Source organism: Pongo pygmaeus, chromosome 3 (assembly GCF_028885625.2).
Source record: "Pongo pygmaeus isolate AG05252 chromosome 3, NHGRI_mPonPyg2-v2.0_pri, whole genome shotgun sequence".
In the NCBI taxonomy this organism is placed as follows: Eukaryota; Metazoa; Chordata; class Mammalia; order Primates; family Hominidae; genus Pongo; species Pongo pygmaeus.
Window position 1 is genome coordinate 189,028,379 of NC_072376.2, and position 25,439 is coordinate 189,053,817.

At 36.7% G+C, this 25,439-nt stretch overlaps 1 protein-coding gene across 2 annotated transcripts in view; it reads right to left on the minus strand.

The window, feature by feature from the left end:
- Positions 1–25,439, minus strand: part of GPM6A (glycoprotein M6A) — a 370,006-nt gene that overhangs the window by 58,850 nt on the left and 285,717 nt on the right. For both annotated transcript variants that reach the window (XM_054485714.2, XM_054485713.2), the window contains exon 2: positions 9,631–9,823. In XM_054485714.2, coding sequence (XP_054341689.1) covers positions 9,631–9,823 — 193 coding nt within the window. The remainder of the gene's footprint in view (positions 1–9,630; positions 9,824–25,439) is intronic.

Genomic DNA, 25,439 nt, shown 5'->3' on the forward strand with positions numbered 1-25,439 from the left:
ATGAGCCAAGGGACGCAGGTGGCCTCTGGAAGCCAGGACAAGCAAGAGTACGGCTTCTCCCTGAGAGCCTCCAGATGGAGCACAATTCTGCCAACACTTTGATTTTAGTTCATTTCAGTTAGCCCAGTAAGACCCATTTCATACTTGTGACCTCCAGGACTCTAAGATAATACATTTTGTTTTAAGTAACCATATTCATGGTAATTCTTTTTTGTAGCAGCAATGGTAAGCTAGAACTTGTTATTAAAAACAGCAAGGCAATAATGATGATATTATGTAATATTTGTTCTCAGTCTAGATTTCTTCCCTGGGATAAATTCCTAGAAAAAAATTAATGTACATATGGTCAAAATGGTGTCCAGAAAGTTTGTGCTAAAATGAAGACGCGTTAATAAAAAGCAAACAAACTCTCTTTGTTTCCTAATGCGAGGTATTATAATTTATTTTTTTCTGATAAATTGATAGGTTATAAATAATGGTATCATTTAAAATTACTTTTCTGAGTTTACTGGTGAGGATGAAAATATGCTTATAAGCTATTAAGCTTTTGTACTTTTTAGTATACCTGTTTTTGTATTTTCCCTGTTTTTAGTGAGATATTTTGCTGTAGATGTAGCAATTTTTCATTTATAAAATTAGGAGCTGTTTTCATGTAAGCTGCAAATATTTTTCTCAGTTTTTTTAAATACATTTTAATGTTTTTATAACACTTCAATGAATACAATTTTAATTTATAGTATGTCAAATACATAAATATTTTCTTTTGTGATTTATTATATTGCTTGTATCCTTCTTACCCCATGATAAAGAAAACCCTAATTTATGTAGTTGTCTGGCTTTTAAAAATTAGCTTACTTTTAAATTCTAATTTTTAATGCACCTGAAAAATTTTGGTAAAATATAAAGTAGGAACATAGTTTCATGAGAATTTATGAGTATTTACATGGACTTGGGTCTCTTTTTACCTTTATATTCTGCTCCATTTTATATATTTTTCTGTGTCTGTGCCAATACCATATAGTATAATATTAATTACTGCAGCTTCTCAATTCCCTGTATTTGTTTAGCTTGATGAAACCTATAACTCTGTTAAAGTACTAACTCTACCATTCTTTATTTGTATCTGATTAGCTGATGTGGATGGCACTTTGCTCACATACTTTTCATATTTCAGCACTTGAAGACAAGGAATTTGTCTTGCTCTGCTATGCATTTCTAAAGAGGAGCACAGCGAGTGGCATGTGTTATCACCTAATTTTTTTTTCTGAATGAGTACATTCATTAAAAGATTAATCAGACATAAGATTAGCTTAAATATATATATATATATACACACATATACATACATATATATATATACGTGTGGAAACAGGAGTATTATCGAAGTATAATAAATACAAACACTTTAAAATATATTTTCATACTTGAAATTCATGATTGCTCAATTTGTGAAATATGAACTAAGATAGCTATTCTTGAATTAACAAGACTAAGTGAATTACAGATTGTAAGCATTTCAGAACTACAAGTTCATTACCATCCTTGCCTAAACACTTTAATTGATAAGCAAATCACCTCATTTCAAGGTAGTCTATGTATACTTTTTTGAAAAGATTTTTGGAAAGTTCTTTATGTGATGCCAAAGAAAGTATTTCTCTATAAATTGAAATACTTTGGCTTAAGTCTCTTTCTTTCAGAACCATAAAGAAGAAAGCAAGTTTTCTTCTACCTGATAACAGTTCAAATATTATTTGAATGAAACTATCATGCTCTTATTTATAGATCTGTTTCCCTAAAGTTGCTATGATATGGTTTAGATCTGTGTCCTCACCCAAATCTAATGTTTAATTGTAATCCCTAATGTCAGAGGTGGAGCCTGGTGAGAGGTGGTTGGATCATAGGGGCAGTTTCTCATGAACAATTTAGCACTATCCCCTCAGTGCTATTCTTGTGAAAGTGAGTGAGTGAGTTATGGTGAGATGTGGTTGTTGAAAAGTGTGCAGCACCTCCCCCTACTCTCTCTTGCTCCTGCTCCGGCCATGTAAGATATGCGTGTTTCCCTTTTGCTTTCCACCATAATTGTGAGTTTCCTGAGGCCTCCTTAGAAGCCAAGCAGATGCCAGCATCATGCTTTATGTACAGCCTGCAGAACTGTGAGTCAATTAACCTCTTCTTTCTAAATTACCCAGTTTCAACTATTTCTTTATAGCAGTGTGAGAATGGACTAATACAAAAAACTGGTACCAAGGAGTGGGACATTGCTATAAAGATACCTGAAAATGTGGAAATCTCTTTGGAACTGGGTAGTTGGTAGGACTGGAACAGTTTGGAGGGCTCAGAAGAAGACAGGAAGATGAGGGAAAGTTTGGAACTTTCTAGACACCTGTTAAATTGTTGTGACCAAAATGATGATAGTGATTATGTACAGTGAAGTCTAGGCTGAGAAGCTCTCAGATGGAAATGAGGAACTTACTGGGAACTGGAGCAAAGGTCACTTTTGTTATGCATTAGCAAAGAGGTTGGCCACATTGTGTCCCTGCTCTAGGGATCTGTGGAACTTTGAACTTGAGAATGATGATTTAAGGTATCTAGTGAAAGAAATTTCTAAGCATCAAAGCATTCAAGATGTGACCTGGCTGTTTCTAACATGCTTATGTTCATATGCACGACCAAAGAAAGGACATAAAAATGGAACTTATATTTAAAGGGGAAGCAGAGCGTACAAGTGAAACATTTTCAGCCTAGCCATGTGGTAGAAAAGAAAAGCCCATTTTCAGTGGTGGAATTCAAACAGGCTGCAGAAATTTACATAAGTAAAAAGAAGCCGAGCGCTAATATCCAAGACAATGGGGAATAGGCCTCAAAGACATTTCAGAGACCTTTGTGGCAGCCCCTCCCATCACAGGCCCAGAGGTGTAGGAGGAAAGAATGGTTTCAAGGGCCTGGCCCGAGGTCCATGCTACTCTGCACAGCCTCAGGACACTGCTTCCTGCATCCCAGCTACTCCCACTCCAGCCATGGCTAAAAGACCCCCAAGTATACAACTTGGGCCACGGCTTCAGAGGGTGCAAACCATAAGCCTTGGCAGCTTTCCTTGTAGTGTTAAGCCTGCAGGGGAGCAGAGGGCAAGAGTTGAGGTTTGGAAGCCTCTGCCTAGATTTCAGAGGATATATGGAAAAGCCTAGATGTCCAGGCATAAGCCTGCTTCAGGGTTGGAGCTCTCATAGAGAACCTCTACTAGAGCACTATGGAGGGGAAATGTGAGGTTGGAGATCCCACACAGAGTCCCCACCGGGGTACTAGCTAGTACAGCTGTGAGAAGAGGGCTACCATCCTCCAGACCCCAGAATGGTAGATCCACCAGCAGCTTGTACTTTGTGCCTGGAAAAGCCATAGGCATTCAACAGCAGCCCATGAGAACAGCCACAAGGACTGAACCCTGAAAAGTCACAGGGGCAAAGCTTCCCAAAGGCTTGGGAGCCCAACCTTTGCACCAGTGTGCCCAAGATGTGAGACACGAAGTCAAAGGAAATTATTATGGAGCTTTAATATTTAATGACTACCCTGCTAGATTTTGGACTTGCATGGGGGCTTATAGCCCCTTTCTTTCAGCTTTTCTCCCTTTTGAAATTGGAGTATTTACCCAATGCCTGTAATTCAATTGTATCTTGGGAGTAACTGACTTGTTTTTTATTTTATAGGCTCATAGGTGAAAGGAACTTGCCTCATCTCAGATGAGACTTTGGACTTTGGATTTTTGAATTAATACTGGAATGAATCAAGAATTTGGGGGAACTTTGAGGAAACATAATTGTATTTGGCAACTTGAGAAGGACATGAGGTTTGGGAGAGGCCTACGGCAGAATGATATGATTTGGATCTGGTCCCCACTCAAATCTCATATTCAGTTATAATCCCCATTGTGGGGACTGATGGGAAGTGATTGGATCATAGGGGTGGTTTCTCATGAATGGTTTAGCACCATCTCCTCAGTGCTGCTCTGGAGATAGTGAATGAGTGAGTTATTGTGAGATAATTCACAATAACTGGTTGTTTAGGGTGTGTTCAGGGACAAACAGACTTAAGGCAGCATGAAAGTAGGTATCAAAACTGTGAGTCAGTTTCAGAGTAGATGTCATTATTATCATAGCCACTATCACCCCCACTATCACATCATAATAATAAACACTTGTATAGTGCTTACTCTGTGCCAGCCATGTTATTATTGTTTTGAAATATCAACTAATTATCAACTAATTTTATTGTCATACAACTCTAGAATGTAAGCAGCATTAATACATCCCTTTTACGGATGAGTTACTGAGGCAAAGAGGTTAAGTAACTTTTCCAAGGTAAGAAAGCTAGAAAGAAGCAGATACAATATGGAACAAACTAGGGGGAGTTTGGCTCCAAAATCTTATCCACCACACTACCTTGTCTATCTAAATTCCTCATGGTTCAAGTATTTGGTTTGCTTCTTCTTGTTATTTCATATTGGTGTTTTGAGGTTTTTTAAAATACCCATTTGAGGAGTACTAACCTGGCTGAAATATTGCCTAATGAAATGCACACTATTTGATTATTATTTGAAAAGTTAGGAATTCAATATGGTTTTCTAACATGAGTCCTAGTCATGACTTACATTATGTTTGACTCCCCAGGACTAATCAATAATCATACATCAATACAAATTTGGCAGATCTTCAACCATTGTTGTGAATAGAATTCTTCAGCAATTTGGTTTAATTGTCAACAACCTAGTTCAGTACAGGTAGTTTGCACAGTACTGTGATTCATGTTAGCCTATGAAACCTTGTTTTTTCTTGCTATTAATTCACAGTTTTCCCTTCTTACACTCATCCATTAAGCTGCTAACAACTGTTTCCTACTTCATTAACTTCCAGGAGTAAACGTAAACTACAAGCAAACTTAGAGATGTAAACCCACACGAAGTTAGTTGAGAGCAAAACCTATATATCTATTTTGTCTGAGCTTACTGATTTATTTTGTTTTAGGTAAATAGGAACTATTTTATATGTGCATGCAATATTAAAGAATTCACTATGTAGTGAACTCAGTTTTTGATGTGTTAACTTGAAATTACAGTCAATTAAAAAATCAATAAAATTTTGAAAATAAAATATTCACTGTGGAAGACCACCCAAATACAGTCTTTATCTTATAAGCTACAGGAGGGCATGCTTATGAGTAAGACTGTTCCTTGCCCAGTCCTTAGGAGAGCTATTCAAAAAGCCAAGTCACTTAGCAAAATTAGTGGTTTGGATTTCTGTGTGATATCTAATTTTCTAACCACTCTCCAGATTTTATTGTCCCAAATGAATCTGCTTCACAGAAGCAAAATACCTACCCCACTTCTTACTTAGTTTGTCAAATGACTTATGAAGCACAGTAATAACACCTTTCCAAACGGCTCTCAGAAGAGAAAGTCTGAATCACAAGTATCAGAAAAAAATGTCCTCCTCATCACACAGCAGAAAGTGGCAGAGCTGTTTTGAGTGCTGAGTGGGCCTAAATGGCAATGCTAAACCAACAGAAGTTGTGATTAGAATGTAGAAATAACTCTTAATGGATAAGAAGTTGCACACTTCTTATCAAAACAGTTTGGAACTAACAAATGACCTGGATTTGAGAAACTAAGCTGAAAATTAAGGGATTAAAAGCTTCTGGGGAACAAAATAGACAAGAGACAGAGAGGTACTAAAAGTTATATAAATGACTATAAATGAGTTATATAAATGAGTAACAAAATCTTTGATAAATTCTTTGAGAAATACATTCTTCTCTCTCTCTGGAGGTCTCCACACCTCAAATGTAATGGGACAAAACAGTATAGTGGGTGACATCAGCTAAGAGTTTAGGAGCTCGACTTCAGGCCAGCTCCCACTGGCAGGGGCTGATGGTATTTAGAATTATATGTCTAAAATATAGATTACATAAGAATGAGGATTATTTGCAAGCTCATTTATGGTCAGTATAGTTTGCATTCTGGACAGGTGATTAGTGAAACAGAATAGTCACACGTCATTGTGTTTGCTGTTGTCTTTCATGTCTGCCTCTGGACTTGGAATATTGATCACGTTGAGATAAGTGTATGTATTTAAGAGAAGGGAGATAGTGGAGAGAGAAAAAGAGAGGGAGAGAGAAATTTTGTGGTCCCTGAGATAAAGAAGTAGGTAACTCCTCAAATCCTGAAGACCACAGATGGAAGATTCAGGGCTTGGGCAACCGGTTTTATCTTTTAGTTCACACATCCAGTAAACAAGCTTCTTTTCCAAGTACATAATGTAGGAGTGATGAATTTGGTTGAACTAAGTATGAGAACTATGGAGAAAAGAAATAGACTCTGTTAATTACTAAAATTAGGTAAGTCTTTTCTCCACAATTGTGCTCTTACACATTCTTATCCAAACCTACCTTAGTTGATTTCCAAGGAGATGTATGGCCTGCAAACGAATCATTCAGCCTCCTCTGCCTTCTGTTTGCTTATTTTACATCTTCTGTTTCCCCTGCACTTTTTCCATTCCTCTGATACCCCATAAGGCAGCCCTGCATAGAGTAATATCTACCTCCTTGAAACCTTTATGTAATCTTTAAATTTATCACTTGGCACTAATCGTATTAAGAGGTTTACAGTACATATTTCCCGTCTGTGTTTTCATGAACTATTTGTTGGTAGGGAGAGAGTCTCAAATACTTTGTTAGCTCTGCAGGGCCTGTATAAGGAATTTTAGTAATGTGAAATATGAAAAGAGAGATAATTTTGACATTTACTTTTATTCCAATCAAAATGGTATTCTTCCCATTCCAAACATACATTATTGATTTCACATTTAATACATAATATAACAGAGCAAAGGTAAAACTACCAAATTAAGCATATAATCTCCAGTCTTTCTTCTAAACTCCCCTCACCCCTACATACACTGCCTTTAGAGCTTTAGTAGATCTCTACAAAATATGAAAGTTTGTTGTTTAAATATCAAATATCTTAACAAATAATTGCTGATAGATGTACATAAGCATCTATTGCCATTCATTAGGCTTATGATTTCTTACAAACTTGTAATTCTATAAGAAAATTTAGCAATTTGGATGTAGTTTACATAGAGAGAATCTGTAGATGTTAAGGACATCTGTGATGGCTTAAAATAATGCACAGTGAGAACATATTTTGTCCAGGGTAGGCTGAGATAAATCTAGAAAATGTCAGTTTTATCACATTAAAATATATCCATGCAATCATTTTCTTAAGACTCTCTAAAAGCTAACCTGCAATAATCTAAAGCATTTTAATTATATTCCAAATTATGAATATGACTTATGATCTTTAAAGGGTTGATTCATGCTATTTGAATCTAAGGCTTTCATAGCTATTGAATTTTGGTTTTATACATAAGTTTGTATTTAGTTTGATGAAAATTGATAAACTGTCTACTAATGCTTAAAGGATTCAATTTAATGGATAATGTTAATTTTTCAGAACTAATTAGTAAAATAAATTTACATTGGGAAATATAATATGCAACTTTCAACTTGCTATTAATTCTTCATTCCCATTTGTCATGACCTTGGTGAAGCTCTCACTTGATACTACAGAGTTATGGACTATATTTTTATAATAATTTCACTTCTTAATTTAGTAGCTAATCAATTCCATTCTTCTAATCCCCATGTATATGTGGGGGGTGGGGGGAACTGGGTTTTCTCAATCTCATTTTCCTCATTTTATTTCTTATTTTCTTATCCGTCTTTCTCTAGGTTTTAAGTATCAACAGATTTTAAATATTTAAACAAATATTTCAGCTTTGCTTTTACTAAAAATTTTGCTATGTACTCTGTCCAGGGGTATATGTTGTCCACCCACCCCTCAAAACAGAGCATTCTTGCTCTGTTACCTGATAGAAATGTATAACTCTATTCTCATTTATTTTTATTTTTATTTTTTTAGACAGAGTTTCACTCTGTTGCGAAGGCTGGAGCTGCCTTCTGAGGTCAAGCGATTCTCATACCTCAGTCTCCCTAGTAGCTGGGATTACAGGCTTGTGCCACCATGCCCAGGTAATTTTTGCATTTTTAGTAGAGACGGAGTTTCACCATGTTGCTTAGGCTGGTCTCGAACTCCTGGCCTCAAGTGATCTGCCTACCTCAGCCTCCCAAAGTGCTGGGATTACAGGCATGAGCCACCACACCTGGCCCACAACTCTATTCTCTTTTCATTTTCGGGGGAAATTAGTAACTTTAATAAATAAAAAAAATTTATGATATTTATAAAAAATACTTTGAAATATACTTTTATGAAAAACAATTTATGAAAATTACTTTGAAAAATACCTTGTTGAAGATAATCTGCCTATACCTGATGGAGTATAAGAAATTTAGCAATATGATATATTCCTGATATTGTAGTTGGAGAAAAGTTGTCTTCTACCTAAAAAGTTGTCTGGGTTGACCAAGTGTTTTTCAGAGTAGGATCTTAGGTTAAAATTATACCAGTTCAACAGGAATTGCCCTGCATAAATGAGAATTGTGATCAACCTCTTTTAGATGGAATGATAAGATTAAAAAGCAAAGCTACACTAACCATCCAGATACCCACTCAGATTTGTAAATCTAAAAGCATCATATTAGTTAAAAATGTATATACATTAAGAATGCTTGTGTTTATTTAGAATGACAAAATAAAGGAACATGAAGAACATTACAAACACAGGTATCAAACAGCATGAAATAAACACAAGAAGTTATAAATACAACAAAAGCTATAAGGGCTCAGGAGACAAGTTTATGATCAGCTGGGATTACAAACAAACTGTAATAAATTATTTCCTTTTCATGGGCATAAAAATCACTGAATAAATTATCTGAATTAGTAACTTATTTAGAAATAAACGTTTCTATAATTGAATCCCAAACCTTTGTTCTCTATATTATGCAAGAAGGAGCTGAAATTTCAACAGCAAACTTTAATTTTCAGACTGTTTAAGTTACTTTTCTAAAAAAGTTATTTTAACATAATCATAATACGGTGATATTAGGAGTTTTACATTTTATGAGAGAAAAGTATAATTGGTGTTTGAAAAAAAAGGTTGCTTGGTTTCTTATGATTTACTCTTTTACAGAAGACAGTAAGAACTTTGCACAACATTTACATCATTTCTGTGAGGCAGCAACAGTAAGATACCATACCCAGGGCTGTGTTTATTTCTTTTAAAGGTGGGAGTACCCATGGAGCTTTGGTGATTTTCCTAAAATTAGTAGCAAGGGCCAGATTTGTACCTGGCACTATTCTAATAGAACAGCCTCTGTTCAAATGAGAAGAGCAAGGGAAGTGCCAGAATTCCACTTAATGGTAAACAAATTTTGAATACAACTTTACATTTAAAGCATTGGTTGAGCCCTGGTTAAGTCGGCCTCTGATCCTGTGCTACATGCCTTCTATTGACTGTAAAGGCAATCATGAATCATGATTACCCTTCTGAATCATGTGTACCCTAACAGTGGTGTTGCATATATATTATCACCTTATTTAACTGTAGGCCCCTACTTATTTAACACACAGAAGTATAAACATATGCACTGAAAATAACAAGAAATACTAGAGTGACTTACATAGTAAAAACATCCAGTGTGTCTCCAGCAGTTCTTGCCATCTCAAAGTAGGTTTGCAGAATGTTGACAGTTCCAGAAAGCGCTTCATGACCGCAGCCACAGAACAGGGCAACACCCGCGTAGAGCAGGATGGTGGCAATCAGAGAAGCATAGGGAATGCCTCCCAGGCATTTGATACAGCATTCAAAACACCCTGTAGAAGATCACAAAGGGAGAAATTCATATTTTTGTTAATCTAATTTAATTTTTTTTCAAACTTCAGCACTATGGGAAAGTATATTTGCACTGATAATATGAGGTCAACCATATAAATGAAGTCCTAGAGTGTGTTGAAGGTTACTAAGATCAAATTCCTTAATTATAAACCCATCCTCCACAAATAAGAGAATGTTTGCTATGACTGATGTCTTCCTCATCTACCGCAAAACCTAGAGAAGCCCTTCCTTCCCAACCCAGACTTTCTATAATAATTAATCTTCACCATACATGCATGCATATCATTCCATCTTGAATTTATTGCTCTCAAATGTCACATGCGTATGGTTTTATTTCAATGGTATTTATTCTTTTGCTCTTCGTGTATCTGTATTTTTCTTTTTTTGTAACAGATTTTTTTTATTGATGTGTCATAGTTGTACATGTTTTGGGGATCCAGGAGATATTTTGATACATATTTATAATGTATGAGGATAAAATCGGGGTAATTGGGATATCCACCGCCTAAAATATTTACGTTTTCTTTGTGTCGAAACATTAAGACTCTTCTCTTCTAGCTATTTTGAAATATACAATAGATTATTTTTAACTATAATTTCCCTACTATGCTATTGAATACTAGAACTTATTCTTTCTACATAAGTGTGTTTTTGTACCCATTAACTAATTTTTCAGACAGTAAGTTAAAGCCTGTTAGTATATTGTGAAGTTAACTTAGTGAACTGGTTTTTTTCTTTATTGACACAGAGTCTGGCTCTGTTGCCCAGGTTGGAGTGCAGTGGGACAATCTCAGCTCACTGCAATCTCTTCCTCCTGGGTTCAAGAGATTCTCCTGCCTTAGCCTCCCAGGTAGCCAGAGCTACAGGCACGCACCTCCGTCCCCCACTAATTTTTTTGTATTTTTAGTAGAGACAGGGTTTCACCGTGTTGCTCAGGCTGGTCTCGAACTCCTGACCTCAAAACTTGGAGAACTTTGACCAGCAAATATTAAAAGTGGCAGAGACTGGAAGAGACAATAACTGAATGCATGTTATGTAGTAAGAGAAATTATTTTTGACTCTTTTGACTTCAGTACTCCTATATGATATTTGAGTGGTGACTCATAATGAAAATCTACTTCTTGCTATCATTCATGGTTTAAAAAAATGAGAAAGACACTGGCACAGCAAATGACAGCACATTGGACACACCGATCCCTATGTGGTTTTTGCCAAATTTATTCTTCTGAGCTTATTATCTTTAAAAATGTGACAATAAGAGAATTTCTCTCATATGGTTCTCATGAGGATTAAATGAGTTAATATAAAAAAATAGTGCTTGACATAGTGTAACTACTTACTACATGTTATCTGTCATTATTAGATGTAATTTAACTATTATTATTTTCTGGGGGGTGGAGGATGGAGTCTCACTCCGTCACCCAGGCTGGACTGCAGCGGTGCGATCTCGGCTCACTGCAACCTCTGCCTCCTGGGTTCAAGTGATTCTCCTGCCTTAGCCTCCCGAGTAGCTGGGACTACTGGTGCGCGTCACCACATCCAGCTAATTTTTGTATTTTTAGCAGAGACGGGGTTTCACCATGTTGGCCAGGCTGATCTCAAACCCCTGACCTCAAGTGGTCCATCCACCCCAGCCTCCCAAAGTGCTGGGATTACAAGCATGAGCCACCACGCCCGGCCTAATTTAACTATTATTCATATGAACTATTACTGTGCCGTCATGTGGTTTTCAAAAATTCTTTGGTCATCATGGGCACTTTTGCTTTGTGAAGTCTCATCACTTTTACCTATTAAAACACAGGTTTAAGCATTTAAATTGAGACATCAGAAAATGATGGTAAATATTCAAAATAAAGGTCACAATTTCCTAGGCTATTGCTAGATATCTTCTAAGAAATTAACTAGAAATGCTTAAGTATATATATTTTGCAAGAGGAAATACTGGTGAGGCACTATGTGCCAGCCACGGCTGATAAAGGAGAATTTAGATAAGAGGGCTGACAGGCTAAGGGTACTTGCAAGGATGACCTAGGTTCCATATGCACCCACCTCTAGCCACCCCAACCCTCAGATACACACACATATCCTCATTCCAAAGATTTCCTCCTTATGAAAATCCTTGATCAAATCTGTCTTCGTAATGCTGAAGCCCCTCAGATAATGACTTTTCCTTTTTCTTCAGAAACAAATGACAAACAAGATTTTAAAATGGATTATTATTGTGCTTAAGTCATAGGAAGATCTGTGTGCACCTTATCTAGAAGGCATAGATGCATATAGCAACATATGAAGCATGTGATAATTGCAAAGTTCCTGTGAGAACTAAGTTTATATTGAGAGATTGAGCTAGTCTGCTATTTTTAATGCTGCTCACTGAACTGGCCTTCTTGACAATTCTAGTCCATCCCATCTGCCCCAGAGGAGGTTAAAAAAAGGAGTCTGAACACCTTCCCACTTCAGTAGCTGTTGTTTGTGCAGGCAAAATTGTTTCTTGAACATTCCTCCCCCAACACACATCTCTCTCTCACACACACACACGTGCACGTGTGTGTGCCACCCCACCCCACACACACACAATGTGGGGAAGTAGAAAAGGTTAGAACAGCTTGAAACTTCATGGAATAGGAAGAGATTTCACCAGCAGATGGCTAAAAACAATGTGTGTAGTGTCTGAATGTCACTGAACACAGTTTTGGGTGGAGATTAACAGGGCGGCAGAAAAATCTTTGAACTATTCTGTCTGTTGATGTTCTACAATTTCCACCTCATTGATTATTTAAAAATAATAATAATAAAAAAATTAGTGCCAGCCCAATGTAGAGCTATCCCTATTTTTGGCAAGTATACCACATAGCCTCATGATTTTAAATCCTATTCATCTGTAATTTCTGTCTTCGCTGTTCTAGAAGGATTTGATGTGGTTGTGGGAGGTTTCTACTGCAGACATTCAGAAGTATGAAAACCAGATAGATGAACATGTTTCACAAAACTGTTCAAAATAGAATAAGTTCATATATAAAGAATGCAAACACCGAATGCATAGGTGGGAATTGCCTTTGCTGGATCCTAGAGCCTAAAGTTAATAACTGAGTAAAGACAAAGTCAGAATCAGGATAGCTCAGGAGCAGATAAAGTGGTAAGCTCATGACTGATCACCAAAACCACTTCTGGGGACTTCTGATTAATTTAAGTATTAATTCAGGGTCGGTTTCACTTATTTCTCATTCTCTACACTCTACTTCAAATGGACAAGTTCTAGCCTCCACACTATGCTCTACAGCTGCAAGGGGGATACTGGAGTTGCTGCATCAGAGCATCAAGTATAACTTCAATTGAGCAGTAGCTTTCAAATTTAGAAAGAAAAGCCCGAGATAAATTCCAAAACTGGGTCAACCCAAATTGACAACCCTGAGATAACATGCATTTCCAAATGAGTGTAAGGTCTTTTTACTCTATGTAAATGGTACTATTTAAATCTCTCAGAATCATATTACCTTTATGGCAAATACAAATTCCTCTAAACTTGCGCTACTGTGAAGTTAAGCTAGAATCTTTTGACTTAAGACCCGATCCTCCGTGAAACTTCTATTCAAAGGAAGAAACCTTAAGTATTTCATCATACACATTTCGCACTTGTAATGGGCTAGATCCTAACTATTCCCACTCTTCCACAGAGCCTGAGTTGCCTATTCGTTTTAAAAGAAGACTCTCTGAACTCCCATCTGGGGAAGCAGCGCATTATTTCAGTATTCTCTCCAGCTGCCAGGATCCCACGTAGTTGCTGGCAGGGGAGCTTCTTTCCACCCACAGAGAGGAACAGCCTTGGCAGAGCAGCAGGGTTGTCATAGCAACCCTGCCCCGGGCCCCGGATAGGTTCCCAACAATCACCCTTTAAGGCTGCGGATCTTGCTGCCCCCAGTACCACGTTTTCACTGAACTGCAAATGAAAAGCCACTCTATTAAATGAATATTAGTGAAGGCATAGTAAGTGGAGTGCTGGTGCTGGAGAAGATATTTTTTTCTTGAGAAACTCTCTAGTAAAATGATAAAGATTACTTTGAACAGGAAACGTTTTCAACACTAGATATTATAATAAAAATAGGCCCATTAATTCTCAAATAGAACAGATGGCTCAAATAGGGAATACTGAATTTACATGTTCTAGTCACTACCTATATACACAAAGAGGTATTTCTCATATCCATTTTCTGGTTATACTTTCCAAAATGAAATAATACTGTGCCTTCAGCTTTAACATGAAAACAAATATTAAAAGAATTATGAGATGTTCAACACACCCTCTGAAACATTAGCATTTGCCCAAAGATTAGTGAAGTTATAGATTGACTTGTACTAATACAAGAAATTTCAAAATTTCAAAGAAAATAGAAGAAATAGAAGAAGAAAATAGAAGAAATAGAAAAAGAAAATAGAAGCTGTGAAGATATGTTATCTTTAAAAAAAGATACTGACATTTTTAAAAAGACATTGATTAATTTATTTCCATTTAAACATTGTGACGTCAAATACATGCCTTTGCTTTTGCTCACTCCACAAACTGCACCAAAACAAATAAAGGGTAAAGAACCTAAACCAATAAGAAAAAGACCAGGAGAGACAGACAACAAAGAAGAGAGGCCAGCACAATTGTGGATTCTGGAAAAGTGATTGACAGGAGAGGTTGAGAAGTGAGATTTACAATAGACTGACAATTGACTCATTGACAAATTTTTCCTAATATTATTTACCAGGCAGCTGATTCCTTTTCTCCTGCCCTACGTCATCTTTGTCATTATCAAGTGTCCAGAGAGGTATAGGTCTGTTTGAGGGCTGTCTATTCTGTCCCATCAGTCTATTTGTCTATCCCTGTGTGAGAGGTGTTTAAACAAAAGCAACTGCATCTTGAATAGGGGCTGGGTGAAATAAGGCTGAGACCTGCTGGGCTGCATATCCAGTGGATTAGCTATTCTAAGTCACAGGATGAGACAGTAGGTCAGCACAAGACACAGGTCATGAAGACCTTGCTAATAAAACAGGGTGTAGTAAAGAAGCCAGCTAAAACCCAAAAACTAAGATCGCAACAAGAGTGACCTCTGCTCATCCTCATGGGTCATTATATGCTAATTATAATGCATTAGCATGCTATAAGGCACTCCCACCAGTGCTATGACAGTTTACAAATGCCATGGCAAAGTCATGAGGTTACCCTACATGCTCTAAAAAGGGGAAGAACCATCAGTTCCAAAAATTGCTCACCCCTTTCCCCAAAAACTCATGAATTATCCACCCCTTGTTTAGCATATAATCAAGAGATAACAGTAAGAATCCTTGGTAAAGCAGCTCAAGCTGCTGCTCTGTCTGTGGAATAGCCATTCTTTATCCCTTTACTTTCTTAATAAACTTCCTTTCACTTTACTCTAGGGGCTTGACCTGAACTTCTTGCTCATGTTCCAGGAACCCTCTCTTGGGGTCTGGATGGGGACCCCTTTCCAGTAACAGCTGGGCCAATACCATACTGCCTTATAGTATGTTTTGATTTGTGGAGGAAATTGCCTCAACCAATGCATTTTCTTCATGAATGTCACGGCTATTCATTGCCCTTTTACTTTGCCAATCAATTTTATAAACAGTTTGTCTGATTACACAAATTAACTCATTGGATTCTGATTGGTCTTTTTGCATTTGTATAAATTATTTATGTAATTTATATATTAATTTTTTATCTACAAACTTTAAAATTCTTTCATTCATCCTGTGAATTATTTTGAGTTTGTGGATTATTTTAAATTTAAGTTGATAATCATACCATCTGTGAAAATTTTGGGCTTTATTTCTTTTTTTTCAATATATGTGCTTTTAATTTATCTTCTTATTGTCTTACACTATTTGATAAAATACAGAGAGCAAATTAAAAGTAATGTGAAAAGGTATCTTTTGTGATCCTGATATTATCGATAATACTTATGCTTTTACCATTAAGTTTGATGCTTGCTGTTGTTTTATTGGTTAAAGATGGTCTCTTGTTTTAAATTCTATCACATGCTTCCCATCTGGTAAAATAATTTTTTTTCTTCTTTTTATCTACCATTTCAATAAATTTTTCTAATGTAAGTGAAACTTGCATTCATGAGAAAAAAAATGGTGTCACTGGGTTTTTAAAAATACATTGCTAAATTTGTCATGCTACCTTTGTTTAATACTTTTGCATTTATCAATGTATCCAACAGTTATTGAGCCCTTACCAGGTGTCAGACACTATGCTAATTGCTGAGACCTTAGAAGTAAATAAAATCAATGAAAATCTCTGCTTTCATTGTAGAGGTGCAAGCAAGATTATAAACAAGATACTGAAGAAATATAGGTAAGATTGTGAAAAGTTCAAGGAAGGAAACCTAAACAAAGAAATGGTGCAGGGAGTATTGGAATATCAGTTTCAATTTCTCATAAAGAGACCAGGCAAGGAATAACTATGATGGCATTTGTGAAAAGGTCTGGAGGAGGTAAAGGGACCATCCAAGAGGCTATCTGGGAGTAGGTTTCTTTTATTTATTTATTTATTTATTTATTTATTTGGGATGGAGTTTCACTCTTGTTGCCCAGGCTGGAGTGCAATGACGCGACCTTGGCTCACTGCAACCTCCGCCTCCTGGGTTCAAGCGATTCTCCTGCCTCAGCCTCCCTAGTAGCTGGTATTACAGCTGCCCGCCACCATACCCAGCTAATTTTCTGTACTTTTAGTAGAGATGGGGTTTCACTGTGCTGGCCTGGCCGGTCTCGAACTCCTGAGAGAAGGTTTCAAACAGAGGGAAACTAAATGTCAATGCCTTGAGGCAGGTGTGTGTCTAGAGTATCTGAGGAAAATTTAAGAGACCAATGGTGGCAAAATAGATTGAGATAGAGACAAAGGAACACAAGGAGAGGTTAAAATATAATAGGTGAAGGTATAGGGACATCAATATGTTAATGAATGTCTGGCAACAAATTTTTGCTTTCTTGTTTTGTAATGAAGTTCCAGCCTTGTAAAGTGATCCCCTTTTTCAATGCCCTGGGAGAGCCTGCATAAAGTTGTAATTACCTGCACAGTAAATATTTGGTAGAACAACCAGTAAAACTATCCAGTCCACTTGTGTACTTTATGGGAAGAATTTAAACTACTGATCTAATTTGCTGATGTATATAGAGTGATTCAAGTATTCTATTTCTTCTTAAATCTGTTTGCTAAATTCAATTTCTGTAAGCATATTTAAACTTAATAAAAGTTATTCATTTTCTCATTAAGTTGTATATAACGTTTTAAATAATATTTTTAATACGTTCATCATCTGAACGTATTTCCTTTGGTCTTCTCCAATGATTTTAATTCTTCCCTTTTTATTTCATTCCTTCTTTCTTTCCTCCCTCTTCTCCTCTCTTCTCCTTTTTTCTTTCCCTTTCCCTCCCTCTGCCCCTTTTCTCTCTCTGTCTCTCTCTCTCTCTATGTGGGCCTCTCTCTCTCTCTCTTTCCCTCTCTCTCTCTCTTTCTTTTCTTCCTCTTTTCTTAAAGAGCATTGGCCAGGACAACCTTTGTTTTACACTTTATGTTTGCTATTAAAACAAACAGGCTGGTCACGGTGGCTCAAGCCTGTAATCCCAGAACTTTAGGATGCCGAGGTGAGTGGATCATGAAGTCAGGTGTTCCAGACCAGCCTGGCCAACATGGTGAAACCCCATCTCTACTAAAAATACAAAAATTAGCCGAGTGTGGTGCTCGCTTGTAATCCCAGCTACTCAGGAGGCTGAGGCAGGAGAATCGCTTGAACCCGGGAGGTGGAAGTTGCAGTGAGCCGAGATCATGCCATGCACTCCAGCCTGGGTGACAGAGCAAGACTCCATCTCAAAAAAAAAAAAAATTTGAATGACTTAAACATCACATTTTATTTTTCAATAAGTCTACAGTATTTCCGTCCCAGCTTCACAGTGGGGATCTCTTCCCATTATAGCCATTCAGAAGCTCAGATTGATAAAGGACAACCATCTTGAATACTGCTAGTCATGATATCAGAATAAAAAACACCAGGGAAATCTCACTTTGGCAATCTAGTATTCTAGACTCTAGGTGGTACATGCCATTTCTACACCAGCCTAATAGGTAGAAAGAGTCACTTGCCTCCCCTTCAAACACAAAGACCAAAAAGTGCAACTCTGCTATGTTTCCAGAAGACAGGGAGCCACAAAACTTAGCAAACAGCACTAATGACTATCATAATAAGTAAAGCTGAAGGTTTTCCAACATTATTATTCTTTTCAAATCAGCTTTTTTTGGTATGATTACTTTGTTTCAATAATTTCTATTTTTAGATTAATTTTTTTCTTTATTTTTATTTTCTTTGGGTAAATTTTCCTATATATGTTCTAATGTTTTAATGTGGAAAGATGGATGCTGAGCTCATTGCTTTTTGGACTTTTCTCTAATAAACGTATTTAACCCTATAAAGTTACCTTCTAATTCTGATTTGAGTGAATTCCACAAGTTCTGATATGCAAACTTTTCATTCTTGTTCAGTTTTAAGTATTCTCTAAAGTTTATTGAGATCTCTTTTTGACATATAAGTCATTTTTTTCTTGGATTATTTATTTTGGTTTTCAAATATGAAAGCTTTTTAAATTTTCTGTATGTTATCTGTTTGTATATTTATTGCATTATTGTTAGAGAATATGGTCTATAGGATGCCAAACCTCTGAAATGTATAGTGACTTCCTTTATATTAAATCCAAGACTTGAGTTTTTCGGTTTCTGAAAGTAGCAGAAATTTTCATCACCAACTCACAGGAGAGCTGGCTTGTGGTACCAAATTCTCAGGAGACATATTTTCCCCCTCAACTCACTCAAGGTATAAAAGATGTAAATTTTCCTTTCTGCCTTACACACAACTTTTGTTATTATTATTGTTCTGTAATTTTTTGCTTTGTTTAATTTTGTTTTCCTGTCTCAGCCTTTCACGGAGTCCTTTAGAGTCCTGACCCTTATGCTGTGTGTTCCAACTTGACCTCCAGTCTCAGGCTGAACTCAGCTCTGTTTCCTAACCTATATTACCAGGACACCCAATGTGAAGCCCAAGGAGACCAGGAATATGAAAATGACCCAGGACCTGCTGCTGCCTGCAGTGCTTTCTTGCTTAGCTCCCTGAACTTCTCCTTTAACTTTATTGTTGGCCTCTGAGGGTTCTACATACTCTCTTGACAGTATATCAATGTGTACATACATGTTTACATATATAAGTAATTATATTTTAATTGTACCTATATTTTAAATAAGCATATTTTAAATACACAAGCATATTTGTTTCAAAACTTCAATTGTTTGGGAACAAAAAAGGTTTTCTTGCTATTTAATCTACCATACTACTGGTAATTCACTCTTAATTAGAAAGAGACAACCACTAGGTATTTGAGGAATGCGTCCAACTTGGAAGACAGAAACAGAAATAAATGAGCAAAAAAGAAATTCCAAGAAATAAAAGATAAAGCAGGCAGCTGAAGAGAGTTTAAAAAGGGCACACTGGCACACCAAATATATATATATACACACATATGTGTGTATATATATACATATGTGTGTATATATATACACATACGTATATATACATATGTGTATATATACGTATGTGTATATATACGTGTGTGTATATACATATGTGTATATATACATATGTGTGTATATATACATATGTGTGTATATATACACACATATATATACACACACACTTATATACATACATGTATATATAAATACAATATATTTATATATTTGTATATATAAATACATATATGCATATATGTATATATTTATTTAGAATACTACAAAATATATTGCATTCTAAACAAAATGGATGTATTTCTTTCTACCTAAAATAGGAATATGGGACAGTCAAGGAAAAAAGGGCTCCCCAGAGAATCCCCAGCTGGCTTGTGCATTCGGAGGATGGAGTTGGGCCTCGGGAAGTTCTCGCTGGTTTGGGTAGGGGGTGGAGAGGCTGGCCTCTTCTGTCCCTGTGTGGTAACCTGGGATTCATTTGGTGAAGTAGAGAGCCTGTTGGCAGGACTCCATCTCACTTTGCTGAGTTGTATTTCCTTTTTCCTTTTCGCTCAATGAATTCCACTCATCACCCTTATGTGTGTCTGCGAGCCTAATCTTTCCTGGCCATGTGACAAGAACAGTTTTTTCCTACAATAAATAGATGCTCTAAATAGGCAACTGCAATAAAATTACAAGCTATTATTAAATGGAAATATAGCAGAAGTTTACATTTTCACAGTTTAAAGACACACACACACACAAAGAAATCGATGACAAAGTAGAACAGACAAAAGATGGAAATTGGAGAGAAAAGATAAACAACTTAGAAGATCAGACAAGGAAGAACAACAACCACAATTGAATATGAGATTCATCAATAAAGCAGTGAAAATGAAGATTAGCAAATTACCAAATAATTAATATATAAAACGGTTTCCTAGAGTTAAGGGCATGAGTCTAGATTGGTAGGACTCACTGAGTTTGCTTCTGGGGCTGAATTCCTGCCTTCCTGTAGCTCTTATAGCCCCCACTACCTCCTGCTGCCCTGAGGCCACACTATGGCAGAGCCAGGAGGCCTGATGCTGGCTCGTGGTGCCCCCAGAGTGCTCCAGATTAATAAAGAAGAGCTAGAGCAGTTGGGGTCAGGGATGGCAAGTGTCTTAGAAAAAGTCATCATCAGAGAAGGGGAACAAGAAGTGCTTTCCACTAAATTTAAAGTAAATGCTTTTATTTAGAGGACTAGTTCTGAAAATTCGTAACAATTCTAAGTTAGCTTCTGTGTCTATGGAAATACTAGTGGAGAGGCCAACCTGACTTTCTCTTACCCTAACATTGAGGGAAACATGTCCCTTGGATAGAAATAAGAGAACAATTAAATCAAGACCTGACTGTAATAAGTTTAGTTCACATGCTCACTCCTTTTCTCTATGCCCATGCTAGCTGCATGGGCACAGACTCACTATGTTAATATTCAGAGAATGTTTCTTGAGCACCTATTTCTTCTATACACTGTGTATACAGAAGTGATCAAAAAATATGGTCTCTACTCTGTTTGAGCCTATATACCAGTGAGAAATACAATTAGAAAGTTCTGGCACCTTTTAGAAAAATTCCCGAAAATATCCTATGAAAACATCCAGTATTGTGATATCTTTAGTGTCCAGTTGGTGTAGCCAGGATTGCAGTGTTCATCAGCACATCAGAATTAGTGGCCGTGGGCTTGGAGTTCAAAATTATCCAAAGAATAGTAGACTAAAAAGCTCCCTGGCATAAAGTATAACATGCCATAAAGATGAGTAAGGATATTTCAAAATTGGGCTTCTGAGGAAGGCTTTATACTGTAAAATGTTTAGCAAACACACTCTTTAATAGTTAACCTTTTAATGAATGACATGATAATCTCTATTTTTATTTTTATTTTGATTCTTTGAGAAGGAGTCTCACTCTGTTGCCCAGGCCGGAATGCGACCAGGCCGGAATGCGATGGCACGATCTTGGCTCACTGCAACCTCTGCCTCCTGATTTCAAGCCATTCTCCTGCCTCAGCCTCCAGATTAGCTGGGACTACAGGCACACATCACAACACCTGGCTAATTTTTGTGTTTTTAGTAGAGACGGGGTTTCATGATATTGGTCAGGCTGGTCTTGAACTCCTGACCTTGTGATCCGCCCGCCTCAGACTCCCAAAGTGCTGGGATTACAGGCATGAGCCACGGAGCCCTGCCTGATAATCTATATTTTTAAAGCCTTTTAGAATATAGCTCAAATAATCCTTAAATATTGTTAAATTTTTATTAACATCTTACTTAAATATGTCCTGGCCTAAAGAGAGCACAGAGTCAAAGTAAATATTTGAATCATTAAGAACAAAGTGGCATTACCAAAAATAAACTCAAATGACCGGTTTTTATCTTAAACATTGTAGTCATGGCTATAATACTCTGCTTAAACAAATCAGTTACTAATTTTAAAAGAAACGTCTTTAAACAGGAAAAAATTTGCAGCATTCAAAGGCATTTTTGTATCCTCTAGTACAAAATGGAGGAGCATTTTCACTGCATTTTTTGCTGAATCTCATTATATTTGATAGCCAGTTGTTGGTTTTCCTTGTCTGATCTTCTAAGTTGCTTATCATTTCTCTCCAATTTTGATTTTTTGTCTTTTTGTTCTACTTTGTCATAGATTTTTTTTGTCTTTTAATCCTCTGTGAAAATTTAAACTTCTGCTATCATATTTCTATTTAATAATATCTTTTAATTTTTTTGGTAGTTACCTATTTGTGGATGGGTATCAAAATCACCAGGGGTGCTGTCAAAAATAGATTTTTGGATTCCCTCTGTTGAGAATCTTGTGGGTTTTTCTTAAGTTCTTCAGTTGATTCTGATGCTACAAGACATGCAAGCCATGCAGTATTCTATAAAATCACATTAGATGCCCTGAATCCTTTGAAAGTATTTGATAAACTGGGATATGCATGTAATACAAAATTAAGAAGGAATTACTCTAAGAAATTTGAACAAATGATTAAACAACATATACAGTTTATAACTACATCAACAATAATTTTTTTTAACAGTTCCAAGGCATCAGAAACAATATCAAGACTTTTTTATTTCTTTGTTTTTATTTTTATATTTTACAGGCAGGGTTTCAGTCTGTGCCCAGGCTGGAGTGCAGTGGTGTGATCACAGCTCACTGCAGCCTTGACCTCCAGGACTCAAGGGATACTCCTGCCTCAGCCTCCCAAAGTGTTGGGATTACAGGGGAGAGCCGCCATACCTGGTCACCAAGACTTTCAATGCATTGCCTAGTGTGATCTCCACGCTCATATGAAAGAGCTATAATTATAGTCAGGCAATTTCTCAAAAGGTGATTGACAGTAGATACTGCCAGAGTATGTGAAAGGCTATTTATTATGAATTTTTGAGAAGAATGGTGACATTTTTATTTTTAAAATGCTATCATGAAAACGTTTATTAAGATTAATATTCAACATTCAGATAGTTTTTTTTTAGAAATATATTACTAATTACAGAACATTCTGTACTGGTCAACATGACTTAGCAAGAATGTTTTGATTAATTAAACTTGTTTCCCTAAGGCAGAGAAGTTAATTGCTTCTATTATGAGTAGAACCATACTCTTCTGACTGTGATAAATAAGCCCCTAGGGTAAGGGAACAGTGAGGTGGAGACATATTTCTGATGTAGAAAAACAATCCCTGGAAGAAAAAAAAAAAAAAACTAGCTTGAATTCTCTACACCTGTGGGGTTTTGATATCACATACCCTGCTTGTTCAGATAATGTCTGGAAATCCAGTTAAAACCCTCATTTTCTCTTGTAATAAATGGACTAATTAACATAAATGTTCCTCCCCTAAATGTCCACATGATTTGCTCTCTCACAATCTTCAAACATTTGCTCAAAATACTTATTCATTCATTTGTTCTTTCATGTGTGTATTTGTTATTTATTGCTGCCTCACAAGCCATTCCCAAGATGTACTAGCTTAAAGCAGCAATTTATTATAATTTCCCATATCTTCATGGGTTTATTGGTCTCAGCTTGGCAGCTTTCACTCGGGATTGTTCATGCAGATGCAGCCAGAAAGTGAATAGGTCTGCGGTCATCTGAATGCTTGACTGGGCTGGATGTCCAGGATGGTTTCTTCCTTGCACGTACGGCACCTCAGCTAGCATGCCTCGAACTGCTGAGAACTTGCATAATTTTGTCACATTTTATTATCAAAGTAGTCACAGGCAGCTCAGATTCAGCTGGGAGAGGGGATGGGAGGAAGAGCTGAAGACTAAATGGGAGTGGGGTAGAATCTGCAGCCATGTTTAATCTGACACAAGCTGATCTATTTTAAAATTGAACTTTCCACCCAAATGATTGCTTTCTTTTTTTCCATAACACTTATCACCATCCAATGTATTGTTTATCTTACTATTGACTTTTTTTTTTCTTATTGAGTCTCTTTACTAAACTATGAAAGCTACGAGGTCAAGAATTTGTATTTTCTGGCCAGGCATGGTGGCTCACACTGTAATCCCAGCACTTTGGGAGGCCAAGGCAGGCAGATAACCTGAGGTCAGGAGTTTGAGACCAGCCTGACCAACATGGAGAAACCCCATCTCTACTAAAAATACAAAATTAGCCAGGTGTGGTGGCACATGCCTGTAATCACAGCTACACGGGAGGCTGAGGCAGGAGAATAGCTTGAACCCGGGAAGCGGAGGTTGCAGTGAGCCGAGATCACACCACTGCACTCCAGACTGGGCAACAAGAGCAAAACTCCATAAAAAAAAAAAAAAGAATTTATATTTTGTTCATTTCTGTATGCCCATGCCCTAGCACAATATCTGACACATAGTAGGTGCTCAGTTAATATTTGTTGAATAAATAATCCAGTTGAAAAATATGTCTCAACAACCAAGACAGATCCAAAAGGGGTCATTAGCTTCAAACCCTCCACCATGTCCAGCTTGCAGACAAATATCAGAATATGATAATTTTCTGCTTTGGGATTAAGAATGAGAAATATGGGCAATGAATGGTTAGCTACCACACAATTGTGTGTTTTCCTCCTATAACTCTTTAAAAAAGTGAGTCTATTTTTCTTTCTGAGTAACTTGTAAAGAGTGTTTATGTAGGTTTGCTGGAGAGGTAATTCAAAAGTCTTCCTGTATTATACTATAATCTTAAGTTTGTAGAAGAAGAAACTGTTGTTGTGCACATCATACAATAGAATGCAACAAAGTAACTGGCAAACTTGGACTTGTACTGAATGTATGCATCTCTAAACTTCTGTTTTGTTAATGACACAATGTTGAAGATCATCAGAATGACTCTCCACCAAACTCAAAATAAAAACACAAACACACAAAACAACAACAGAGAAAGAGTTACAGAAGACCCTGAGACCTTCAGAACTATTAAATTCCAAACAGGGAAAGCTGAAGACATTGCCAATAAATGTAAAAATAATTAGCCTCTTAAGCAAACTAATTCAGGAAAAGAAGATAGTGTTTTTCTTAAAGGAATTTATGATCACAAGTTATTTACTAGTATTTAATAAAATTTTCCATGATTTTGAAAATAATTTGTTAAGTATTGCTCCAAAATAATGTAATTCCTGGGATATGTGTTTCGTGAAAACAGATTTGTCTATATTTTATCTTATTTCACACAAAATCAATTCAGCAACTGAAGGAATTATTTCCAAGTATGACCTGGAGTATGTCAGCCTCCTGCTTAAGATCTTTACTCAACTTTCCTTTACATTAACTCACCATTATACCTTCCACACACTCCTTCTACTCTAGGATGCTGTGTGTGATCTCGCCAGCATCATTCCCCACTGCAGCCCACTTGGCTCACTGCACACCAGCTACATTGGCCACCTTTCAATTCGTTGCAAACCAGCCTTTACGCTCTTCCTGTTTCCTCTGCCTTGATGATCTGATGCTCTTCCCATGCTAGGCTCCTTCCTGCTTACAGCTTAAATGTCTCTTCCTTAGAGAGAATCCCTTTACTGT